We start from the raw sequence: 12,513 nt of genomic DNA on the forward strand, positions 1-12,513 counted from the left end.
GGAAGAAAGGAGGTGCTAAATCTTATCTAGATTAAGACTGGAAATAAGGGTGAACTGTGTCAAATTATTTTTTAGCTGAAGTCAGCAATTGGCAATGACATCGCATGTTTGTAAAAAGGGCATAAAAAGTAAACTCTTAAAAGGATTCATTGCTAATACCTGCCTGACCATGTTGGAGCCAGCCAATATGGATCTAAATACCCCTGGGTTTAGCCCATTTGTAAGTATCTTGATCAAATACTTATAAATATTTTGTTACTGTTTGGATATAGTAAATTGCTTATTAGTTAGGCTTTGTAGGCATGTTTAGAGCAATTGTATAAATATCATTTGGCCTTTGGATTTAATAAAGGAATTTATGATTAAATTTGTGTTTGGTGGGTTCCCATATTAATATTAATAATTCCAACAAGGTGTCACAGAAGGAGCGGGGCTTGAGGAGGGATTTAAATTAGACGAGAGTAATGGCTCTGTGTGCTGGCCCAGGGCGGGTTGTCTATGTGTAGATAGTACTAAGACTGCTGTGCAAGACACCTACAAATGGGAAAAAGAGGCCTTGAGAAGGGGACTTGGGTTGCCACTAGTAGCACTATCACTTATTGGTTATCCTGGGATAGAAGAGAATGGAGTTAATGCACTTTCTTTGATTCAAACATCGGAGTGGGTTCTTAGTTACCCTCACCTCATCTGACCCAGGCAGTAAAACGTTCACTGTAGTGGCCTCTTGTTCAATGACTGGATGCACCAGTAAAGCGTTTCCTGGAATAACAGATACAAAGAGAAATGAGAACACGCAGCATAGCCTGTGTATAGGGCATTGGACTGAAACTCAAGGAGACCTGGGCTCTATTTGTGGCTCTGCTACTGGTCTGCTGGGTGACCTTGGGCAAGTCACTTTGCCTCTCTGTGCCTCAGTTACCCCATCTGTAAAAAGGGGATAATGATACTGACCTCCTTTGTAAAGAGAGCACTGTGAGATATACTAATGAAAAGTGCTGTATAAGTTAATAATAATATCTAGCTCTTGTATAATTGTTTTGCCTTTACCTAAAGATTCCATTGTGGGACTAATATTTAAGGTTGAAGACTACAGAATTATTGGATAAGATTTTCAAAAGCACCTAAGGGAATCAGATGTTCAAATCTCTTTGAAATGCAATGGGAGTTAGGCAGGTGCCTAATTCATTTAGGTGCTTTTGAAAGTCGTACTCAATGTCTATAAGAGTTATCACCATGCAATGTTAAACACCAGTACAGAATCCAAAACTATGGTGTATAACCAGTATGTTAACAATGGACTCCCACAAAAATGTTCCCCCTTCACAGGTGATAAAATCCAGGGTCCTATGGGTTAATATGCTTGCACACAGGACTGGTGAGGGACTGGGGAATCTATTAATATATTTTTGTATTTTAACAAAAAACACTTTCTTACAACCAGAAGCAAGAAAGAAGGCAACCCCATTTGGCAAACAAACTCCTTTTCAATGCTCTTCATTGGAAATGTTTACACTTTTTTCTGAAAAATATATTGAGTAGGTTGATTGCATAGTGCACTGTTCAAAGATGTGTAACTGACAAGGGTGTGTGGGAGAAAAGTTTCTGAAGTTCTAACATTTGGAACATTCAAAAATGCTAAAAATTTGCTCTTCAAGATGTATTTTCTAGTCCTAGAGGTAACTCAACCCTGGCAGGGGTGATTTATTAGAATCCACAGAGAAGGTGAATTCCATCAGAGGCACTGAAATCACTCCAACCTGTCCATCAGCTCTCGATAATTAGTTATTAGATGTTGTCACACCTGATGCAGGTTGTGGTTTTAGATGCTGGAACTAAGTTCCATCTCTGCCATATGGAAATGGGGGCCAAGATTTTCAAAAGCAACTAATGATGAGTGCCTCAATTTTTTCACCTCAACCTCTTTACAATATCTCAGGCTGGGCACCCAATATCACTCACTTTTAAAAATCTTGGCCAGCGTTTTCATACTTTTTGCTACTGTAATATGTAGAAGTGCACGTCTGTGAGGGGAGGGCTCCTACCTCATACAGAGAATGAGGGGCGATCAGCAGGTTATCTCAAGTGCCTATATACAAATGCACAAAGCCTTGGAAACAAGCAGGGTAAACTGGAGGTCCTAGTGATGTCAAGGAATTATGACGTGATTGGAATAACAGAGACTTGGTAGGATAACTCACATGACTGGAGTACTGTCATGGATGGTTATAAACTGTTCAGGAAGGACAAAAACTGTTCAGGAAGAACAAGGCAGGGCAGAAAAGGTGGGGTTACACTGTATGTAAGGGAGCAGTATGACTGCTCAGAGCTCCGGTATGAAACTGCAGAAAAACCTGAGTGTCTCTGGATTAAGTTTAGAAGTGTGAGCAACAAGAGTGATGTAGTGGTGGGAGTCTGCTATAGACCACCGGACCAGGGGGATGAGGTGGATGAGGCTTTCTTCCTGCAACTCGCAGAAGCTACTAGATCGCACGCCCTGGTTCTCATGGGTGACTTTAATCACCCTGATATCTGCTGGGAGAGCACTACAGTGGTGCACAGACAATCCAGGAAGTTTTTGGAAAGTGTAGGGGACAATTTCCTGGTGCAAGTGCTGGAGGAGCCAACTGGGGGGGATCTTTTCTTGACCTGCTGCTCACAAACCGGGAAGAATTAGTAGGGGAAGCAAAAGCAGATGGGAATCTGGGAGGCAGTGACCATGAGTTGGTCGAGTTCAGGATCCTGACACAGGGAAGAAAGGTAAGTAGCAGAATACGGACCCTGGACTTCAGGAAAGCAGACTTCGACTCCCTCAGGGAACTGATGGGTAGGATCCCCTGGGGGAATAACATGAGGGGGAAAGGAGTCCAGGAGAGCTGGCTGTATTTCAAGGAATCCCTATTGAGGTTACAGGGACAAACCATCCCGATGTGTCGAAAGAATAGTAAATATGGCAGGAGACCAGCTTGGCTTAATGGTGAAATCCTTGCAGATCTTAAACATAAAAAAGAAGCTTACAAGAAATGGAAGATTGGACAGATGACCAGGGAAGAGTACAAAAATATTGCTCGGGCATGTAGGAATGAAATCAGGAGGGCCAAATCACACCTGGAGCTGCAGCTAGCAAGAGATGTTAAGAGTAACAAGAAGGGTTTCTTCAGGTATGTTGGCAACAAGAAGAAAGCCAAGGAAAGTGTGGGCCCCTTACTCAATGAGGGAGGCAACCTAGTGACAGAGGATGTGGAAAAAGCTAATGTACTCAATGCTTTCTTTGCCTCTGTCTTCACGAACAAGGTCAGCTCCGAGACTGCTGCGCTAGGCAACACAGCATGGGGAGTAGGTGGCCAGCCCTCTGTGGAGAAAGAGGTAGTTAGGGACTATTTAGAAAAGCTGGAAGTGCACAAGTCCATGGGGCCGGACGCGTTGCATCCGAGAGTGCTAAAGGAATTGGCGGCTGTGATTGCAGAGCCATTGGCCATTATCTTTGAAAACTCGTGGCGAATGGGGGAAGTCCCGGATGACTGGAAAAAGGCTAATGTAGTGCCAATCTTTAAAAAAGGGAAGAAGGAGGATCCTGGGAACTACAGGCCAGTCAGCCTCACCTCAGTTCCCGGAAAAATCATGGAGCAGGTCCTCAAGGAATCTATCCTGAAGCACTTACACGAGAGGAAAGTGATCAGGAACAGTCAGCATGGATTCACCAAGGGAAGGTCATGCCTGACTAATCTAATCACCTTCTATGATGAGATTACTGGTTCTGTGGATGAAGGGAAAGCAGTGGATGTATTGTTTCTTGACTTTAGCAAAGCTTTCGACACGGTCTCCCACAGTATTCTTGTCAGCAAGTTAAAGAAGTATGGGCTGGATGAATGCACTATAAGGTGGGTAGAAAGTTGGCTAGATTGTCGGGCTCAACGGGTAGTGATCAATGGCTCCATGTCTAGTTGGCAGCCGGTATCAAGTGGAGTGCCCCAAGGGTCGGTCCTGGGGCTGGTTTTGTTCAATATCTTCATAAATGATCTGGAGGATGGTGTGGATTGCACTCTCAGCAAATTTGCGGATGATACTAAACTGGGAGGAGAGGTAGATATGCTGGAGGGTAGGGATAGGATACAGAGGGACCTAGACAAATTGGAGGATTGGTCCAAAAGAAATCTGATGAGGTTCAACAAGGATAAGTGCAGGGTCCTGCACTTAGGACGGAAGAATCCAATGCACCGCTACAGACTAGGGACCGAATGACTAGGCAGCAGTTCTGCGGAAAAGGACCTGGGGTGACAGTGGACAAGAAGCTGGATATGAGTCAACAGTGTGCCCTTGTTGCCAAGAAGGCCAATGGCATTTTGGGATGTATAAGTAGGGGTATAGCCAGCAGATCGAGGGATGTGATCGTTCCCCTCTATTTGACATTGGTGAGGCCTCATCTGGAGTACTGTGTCCAGTTTTGGGCCCCACACTACGAGAAGGATGTGGATAAATTGGAGAGAGTCCAGCGAAGGGCAAAAAAATGATTAGGGGTCTGGAACACATGACTTATGAGGAGAGGCTGAGGGAACTGGGATTGTTTAGTCTGCAGAAGAGAAGAATGAGGGGGGATTTGATAGCTGCTTTCAACTACCTGAGAGGTGGTTCCAAAGAGGATGGTTCTAGACTATTCTCAATGGTAGAAGATGACAGGACAAGGAGTAATGGTCTCAAGTTGCAGTGGGGGAGGTTTAGGTTGGATATTAGGAAAAACTTTTTCACTAGGAGGGTGGTGAAACACTGGAATGCGTTACCTAGGGAGGTGGTAGAATCTCCTTCCTTAGAAGTTTTTAAGGTCAGGCTTGACAAAGCTCTGGCTGGGATGATTTAATTGGGGATTGGTCCTGCTTTGAGCAGGGGGTTGGACTAGATGACCTCCTGAGGTCCCTTCCAACCCTGATATTCTATGATTCTATGCTTTATTTTGAAATTTAAACACCAGCTGATGTCTGGATTTAGGAAATGATTTACTTACCCAGCATGTATTCGTCTTCCACACCAAAAGTTTCTTGTTCCTTGGGGAACTCTACCCAGAGAGGCCTGTAGAAAGCAAGGAGTCTTGTCAGTTTCTTCTTTCCCATTGGCTGGAATCTGCAGGCTCCCAACCATTTTCTACGTTTCTGCTCTCCTACAAGGCCCATTTTGTGATTACCGCCATCCAGCCAAGGAAGACTGGACACATTTCTCATCTGTCCCTTTAAATGCCACTTCTTATACAAGCATTATGTTTCCCAGCTGAACAAGAGTTAAGGCACTTCCCAGTGTATCTACTGCAAGCAAAAAGCTGGTCTAACTCAGCCTCCTCCGCAGGCTCTTGCAAGCCAGATCACAGAATCACAGAATATCAGGGTTGGAAGGGACCTCAGCAGATCAGTATTTGGGCTTCTCAATGTGTGTGCTCATTCTAACTACTGTTTGTTTTTCTTTTTGCTCTGGTTTCGGCATGTGTGTCTGTTTTGCCCTTGGCAGCCCTGGGAATCCCCCCTTTCCTCATGAACCCATATAGCATTCATCTTTCTTCTAGCAGAGGAGAGATGGACGGGACTTTTCTTCAGAGTCCATCAGCATTGCTCCTACACTGGCTAGTTTCTTGCAGGGACAGTCTCTTTTCTTCTCAGCAGCTGACTGTGCTGTTTCTACAGCAATCCTGTTGGTCAGGGATTGAGAACCCTGACTCAGAAGATGAAGTGCATAGTAATGTGGTATACTAATCACATGGTCACTGCACAGGCCTTCTTTTGCTTATTTATAATTCCAAATGTTATGATAACAATAGCTCTTTCTAGTTAGAGACAAGAACTGGAGCAATTCTGTGGATTCACTCACAAACAATGCCTGCCTGATCTGCTTAATAATAGGCATCCTGTTGAATGCTGCAACACCACTGTTTATTGGCTTGCTAAAGAGGCAGATTTGACATTCTGCTTGCCTTCATAAACCCGTGAAGAAAATACCACACTTCCTTTTTAGTTTCTGAATTTGCCACAATAGCTAACTATAACCCTGGCAGTATTTTATTATCATATATAGTCAACATGGGTCTGATTTTTAGAAAGGTAGAAGCTCAGGGCATGATTAGGTGCTTGACATTGTATACAAATGGGACATTTGTATATGCAAAGGGCCAGACAGATACCCTCACTGACTGGCTCTTGTAGTGCCTGCATGCACAAATCAGGTTCACAACTGAGTGCATCCCAGAGCTTCTGCACTATTAAAAGTTAGGCCTTATCTTGAAATACTTTTGCATTACAACTAGTGAAGAGAAATTTTAAAAAAGGACAGCAATTCCAGTGCCATTTACAAGAGACAAAAATACAAGAGAGATTAGTAATATTTATCTTCTACTGATGTGACCGTTGCTCACAGCTCCACTGAGACCTCTCATTATAGATTGGAAACGAGCACAATGGAAGCTAGTTTACTAATTTAACATCTATATTACATTACTAAAAGAAAAATGATTATAGGAAATGTGGCATAGCATATGCCTCATACTTGAATTATCTATATGAAATGAACTCTGGAAAGGTAACCCAGTTGGCCCAGTTTCTTCAAATGAACCAAAAGCATTTACCAGAGAGAGAGAAAAGGCAGACTTTGAAACTTTTAGGTCAGCTTAGGGATCCACTGGTAGTATTCAGATATGGATAAGAATAGTGACAACATTCTTCTTGGGGTCTACTGTATTTTATAAATTTATCTAAGACTGTATGTGGTAATTGTTTAATTAAGTGATGTGCTCAATTACTCTCTTTTAGAAAATGAATGTATATATTATTTGCTTTTAAAAATTCAAATTGAAAGTCACAAAAGTAAGAGAGAGTAATTTAATTTCCCCCTCTGAAACATCCATCTTGACACAATTATTAAATTTCCTGGCTCATAAGAAGGGCCTTTATATAAAGAGCAATACAAGTAGTTTTAATTATCAAGGGGTAGCTGTGTTAGTCTGTATCCACAAAAACAACTTCTCTTTATGTGTCAGTATATAATGCCTGCATCTGTGATTTTCACTCCATGCATCTGAAGAAGTGGGTTTTTTTTACCCACGAAAGCTTATGCCCAAATAAATCTCTTAGTCTTTAAGGTGCCACCGGACTTCCTGTTGTTTAAATAGTTTTAATGTAGCCCCTTATGATCTTACCTCATGACTGGTTCCGCAGTGGTGTGTGCCCGGTAGAACAGTGAATACAAGTAGGGCAGAAGGGTGTAGCGCTCTCTAATGGCTTCCCTGATGATCTGTGTGTTCTCATCCCCAAATAGCCATGGTTCACGCCGTTTGCTTTCGATATTTGCATGGCCTCTGAAGAATGGTTGGTATGCACCAGCCTGATACCAGCGAACAAGTAGCTCTGGTTCTGGGTCCCCAATAAACCCGCCCACATCAGCTAAAATTTAAAGAGACATGCTAATTGGTTTTTGAAAGTGTTCTGAAAAAACATGAATTTCTCTTATTACAAACATTACAAATCTATAAATACATGAATATAATATGGTACCTCCTACCCTGCTGAAAGGCAGCTGCTTGGCCATACAAAGTGAAAAAAATTATCGGACTCTCATTTGATGATGAAATGGGTTGATAGCTTTTAGAGACACAGTGAGTGGTTTTCCTTGTCACAGGGGAAAATTATACTGATGCTCGTGGAAGATAACTCCAAGCTGTCAGTTCAAGGGACTCATATGCTACCAAAGATAAATATGCCAAAGGAAGGAGAGAAGAATGCTACTGGGAGCTGTAAATGGACTAAATATAGGAAACTGTTTTGAAACAGATTGGAGTGTAGGAAAGAAGTGGGTTGTTCTGCTGGTTGTGTGTTTAAATCTATCTTGAGACACAAGATCAGTAAATCTGGTGGCCTACATTTAGTGAAGAATCCAGTTAAACTCCTTACCTCCACAGAATGAAATTCCTGCAATGCTGATTGTGAGCAACATTGGAATGGAGATTTTTAAGTAACTCCACTCTGCTACGTTGTCTCCTGTCCATACTGCACCTGGAAACACCAGAAGCATAGTTTCAAGTTTACATACTGAATTCAGGCCCCAACATTAATTTATACTTGCAATTAGGGGGAAAGAAAGAAGAAAGTGGCAAGCTAATAAATTTGCTTCAAGTACTCTGCTGAATTTAAATTGGTATTCTATTATTGTTTAACAGTGTGATTAAAACTGCAATTAATCAATCACAACTTTTTTTAATCTTGTGATTCATTGCAATTATTTTTTAATTGTATGACAGCCCTAGTACCAAGTACCAGGCCTAGCATGCATAAATAAAGCCTTACAGAAAAACAGCACTGTTCTGTGATTTCATGAAGCTTGTCTATGCTTACCATACTTCTGTGATCCAGCAAAGAAAGATCGCGTGAGGACAAATGGCCTGTTCTGTCCCCCAGAGCGTTTGATAAGTCCTTCTGCAGTTGCCATTTGCTGCAAAGCATAAGAATAACTGACAAGGAGATAACCTAATTACAAACCCTATATACCACACTCCTGTTGTAGCCAATTAAAGGCAGGAACAATATGAAATATCTGTCCAGAAATAATAGTAATTATTATTAGTTAAGTACCAACAGTTTGCTGGAAGACACTAGAACAGGGGAAAATACAGAAATACTAACATTGCATATGTAATAGATTGCTGTCATTACACCGTTGCAGTAGAAAGATATGCAGGAGTGCTATCACTGTTACGGGTCTGATTTATCATGGAGAAGCTGATTCCAACATACGGGCACCTAGTACAACAGGGCCAAATCTTGATGGGACCATCTGGGCGCTACCGCGGTACATATTATAATAGCCATAATCATCCATGACAGAGTATCTCTGGCAGTTGATTTTTGTCTTTAGTTGCCCTACCTGGTAAAAGCCATAGAGATTGTGAACCTCCCGGTGCTCCCAGTTGCCATGGTGGACCGCATCTCTCTGCATGGTTAGTTCTGCCCCTTTGAAGACTGAAGGCTCATTCATATCATTCCATACAAACAGGATGTCAGTAGAGCCCTGTTATACAAAGTAGCATTTAGGGTACATTTAAGTCATTAGGTTAATCCAGTGTTACCCAAACGGTAGTGGTAGGGTATGCACAGCAAGAGAAGCAACAGAACAGTGGCGCTGCAAATATGCTCTCATGGCTCCAGGAAAAGCTGAGGGCAACTTCTTGAAAGCTATCTGTCTTCTCCGACAGCCTGTAATTCATCTGGCCACAGGAGCAGCTTATGTGTACAGGGTTGCAGTCCACAAGCGTAACTGAGCTTTTCAGCTCTCATAGCACTCAGTTGAAATGGCTCTGTGGGCCGAGTCCACATGTGCAACCAATAGATGCCTCAAGCCTCACAGCAAGCAGAATGTTGCCTTTTCGTGAGTGATTGTGGGAAGGAGGCAGGGGAGCATAAAAGTTCATAAGAGAATTTTAAAATATTAAAAAGCCCAGAGGAAAACTGCAGAAAAGGACAGGAAAAAGAAACCAGGGAGACAAAGTTGCCTTGGGACATGAAGTGAGGGGCCATAAGTAGCGCAAGTTTACCTGCCCCTTGCAAAGTGGGGCCCCAACAAAAAAATGATTGGGAGCTGGGCAGTGTTTCAGTGACACACATGTCTAATATTGGGTACAGCCTGGAAGGGGCTACGAGTGATGTGACTCTAGGCTATGAACAGCCAGTACTTCCACACTATTCTCCTCACTTAAAAGGACTCATTGTGGGGGAGAATGACATGAGAACAACTGTGAGCTCCTCAGAGGCAGCACTCTCACATCGTTCCCTGTGTGGACTCCTATTGAGAGAAGCTGGGAATGGGGCAGCTGCATTAGATGACATGGTGGTAAAATGCCTGTTCCCTGTCCACACCAAAGTCTCCACTGTTGCTATCGCTAGGGAAATTGCATCAGTGATGAATTAGGCTCCTATTTTTCTTAGTGTTGACAAGGCCATGGTGAGGCTCCTTCTGCAGTCTATATGGTTATCACGATATTCAGGATATTTGCCTCTACAGTCTAATGACCATCTACAAATACAAAGCCCCACTACCTTACTTATCTAGTAGTTTATTTCCTCTGACTATCTCGTCCCAATTTCCAGGTTTTTGATGTGCTCTGTAGGATCCAAAGAGAAGAAACACAAACCTTATATGATTTGAAGGAAAACTGATCTGCATACCATTCTCGGACTTCAGGATTGGTAAAATCCAGGTAAGAAGAGGAACCTGCAGGTGTGGACCATCACATTGATTATGTTAACTTTTATAGCATCCATTGCCTTGGCATTCAAGCATTGTGACATGTCGACATAACAATCTCCACAATGAGTCGCACCGAGACTTCTGCCCTTGCTGTAACCTTAATACATAACCCAAAATGCCAGGAACAAAAACCTGAGCAAAGTGTAACCAAGTGCTAAACTAAACAAGTACACCTTTCACTGTGATCTGAAGAGCACTATTCTTGGGCTCTGGTGGGCTAAGTTTCACATCATTTAAAGATGGTGACCAGCATTTTGAATGGCACCTAGAAGCAATCTGGAAGCCAGGGAAGGAATCAAAGCCTTGATGTTACGGGGTAGTGTCACTCAGGAGGTGGGCAACTGTGTTCTGACGTACGCAAGTGGTCTGCAATGGTTGTGCTATGTTCATTATATAGTATAGACTGAGCCACAGTGATTAAACATTGCACACAGACAGCTGATTTGCTGTCAGTTGATGTCCCTTCTGGAACCCCACTGATCCTCATATATTTCCTTGTTTACAGAGATATCTACTCTCCATGCGCCAATAGTGCACTATTCACCAACAGCGTAGTGGTAGTTTCGGAAGTGCAGGCACTCGCAAGTATAGTCAGGAATGAAACAAAATTCATCTATATACTTATTTCAGAGCCTCACCCATGTCATGACTCCCTGGTTTATTTGTTGCTAGGTTGTCCAGCTTGAAGATAGAATTTTAAGACTGGCAACTCCTTCAAAACTCATGTTTTCTGGAATTAGATGGATATTTTAAAATATAAAATTGGGGCTTGCCAACCTTAATGGCGTCCAAATCCTATTAACTCTTATCTCACTTTCCCTCTTCCCTTCTCAGACTTTTCCTCCGCCATCTGATCTAACCCTTTTCCGATTTTGCTGTTCCCACCTTTGCTGAAAAGGATCTTTCTGGTACTGTTTCATTCTCATAGTGCCATGGCCACTGTCTCTCCCTGCATGGTCCCACAAACTTCAAGTGGAAAGGATTCCTCTAGCCACACACTGTACAGTGAAGAATGCAAGCCACACTCCATGAAGTTTGAAGTGTTTTCAAAGGGGTGTTTCAGGACCCACTAGGGAGAACGTGTTAATGAAACCCTTGTTCATTCTTACAGCATTAAACAGTGAAGCGTGGTCTTGGGTTTTATGTTATCACTGGTTTACTCCCATTGTAACAACCACCATTAAAAATACAAGAAGGAATAGCAATCTCATCTCATTAAAATTAACACAGTTCAGTGATTTTAACTATGAACAATTCCTCCTATTTCAAGAACCAGTGACTTCAGCAGGAATCTTGAAGACCTCTTATTACAGTTCTTTTAACAATCTAGTTTGTACCAGTCTATTTGACTCAACTTTTGCTTACTTTTATAAACAATTTCATGTAACAGGCTGAGTAGGATTTACGTAACATTGGACAACTTAGAGTACTGATCTTTACACAAGTTCAGTAACTTTATGGTGCCATGCATCTAGATTATATGCAGACAGAGGCATTGTCTTCCTAAATTGCCGGGGGGGTGCTTAACCCCCGCTCCGCCCCAGGCCCTGCCCCCACTCCACTGCTTCCCCCAAGATCCCACCCAGCTCTGCCTCTTCCCACCCCCCTCCACCTTTGCCCTGCCCCATTCTGCACCCTCCCCTAAGTGTGCCCCACCCTAGTTCCTCCTCCTTTCCCCCAGTGCCTCCTGCATGCTGCTGAACAGCTGATCCATGGCAGGCAGGAGGCACTGGGAGGGAGGGGAAGGAGCTGATCAGTGTGGCCGCTGGTGGGCAGAAGGTGCTGGGGGGAGGGGGTGGAGCTGATTGGGGGGCTGCCAGTGGGTGCTGAGCACCCACTATTTGTGGCGCACCCACAGAGTTAGCGCCCATGTGTACAGCGATAATAGAACTAGTGGTGGAGGAATTAGAGCTGAGAAGACTAGGAGATGCATTAGAACTGTCAAAAGAACTATTAAAGGCTTGGAATCATGAATATCCAAGAATTACACCAACATTTTTTCCCTTTAGACCATCCACTTTTGACTCATGCTATTCTGCTACACATTACAAAATAAGCAAATTGTAATGTATAAACTATAAGCAGTGGGTTTTCTTACCTGGCCAACAGATGCCCTCAAAGTCTTGGCCTTTCCTATCCTTCACAAAATACCCCTTCTTTTTGGCCTCAGAGTATAGGGTGTACATGGGATCAACCTTAATGTGAGGATCTATAATGACGACAAGCTGCCACCGAAAGAGATGA

At 43.0% G+C, this 12,513-nt stretch overlaps 1 protein-coding gene across 4 annotated transcripts in view; it reads right to left on the bottom strand.

The window, feature by feature from the left end:
- GANC (glucosidase alpha, neutral C) overlaps window positions 1-12,513 on the bottom strand; it is a 62,454-nt gene that overhangs the window by 14,586 nt on the left and 35,355 nt on the right. For 2 of the 4 annotated variants that reach the window (XM_048854924.2, XM_048854925.2), the window contains exons 12-19: window positions 12,368-12,494; window positions 10,154-10,233; window positions 8,890-9,033; window positions 8,361-8,457; window positions 7,920-8,021; window positions 7,169-7,412; window positions 4,997-5,061; window positions 683-759 (exon numbers count right to left, since the gene is read on the bottom strand). In XM_048854924.2, coding sequence (XP_048710881.1) covers window positions 683-759; window positions 4,997-5,061; window positions 7,169-7,412; window positions 7,920-8,021; window positions 8,361-8,457; window positions 8,890-9,033; window positions 10,154-10,233; window positions 12,368-12,494 — 936 coding nt within the window. The remainder of the gene's footprint in view (window positions 1-682; window positions 760-4,996; window positions 5,062-7,168; window positions 7,413-7,919; window positions 8,022-8,360; window positions 8,458-8,889; window positions 9,034-10,153; window positions 10,234-12,367; window positions 12,495-12,513) is intronic. The other 2 variants (XR_012668964.1, XM_075129686.1) reach the window with 1 other exon arrangement.

This window comes from Caretta caretta, chromosome 6 (assembly GCF_965140235.1).
Source record: "Caretta caretta isolate rCarCar2 chromosome 6, rCarCar1.hap1, whole genome shotgun sequence".
Lineage (NCBI taxonomy): Eukaryota > Metazoa > Chordata > Testudines > Cheloniidae > Caretta > Caretta caretta.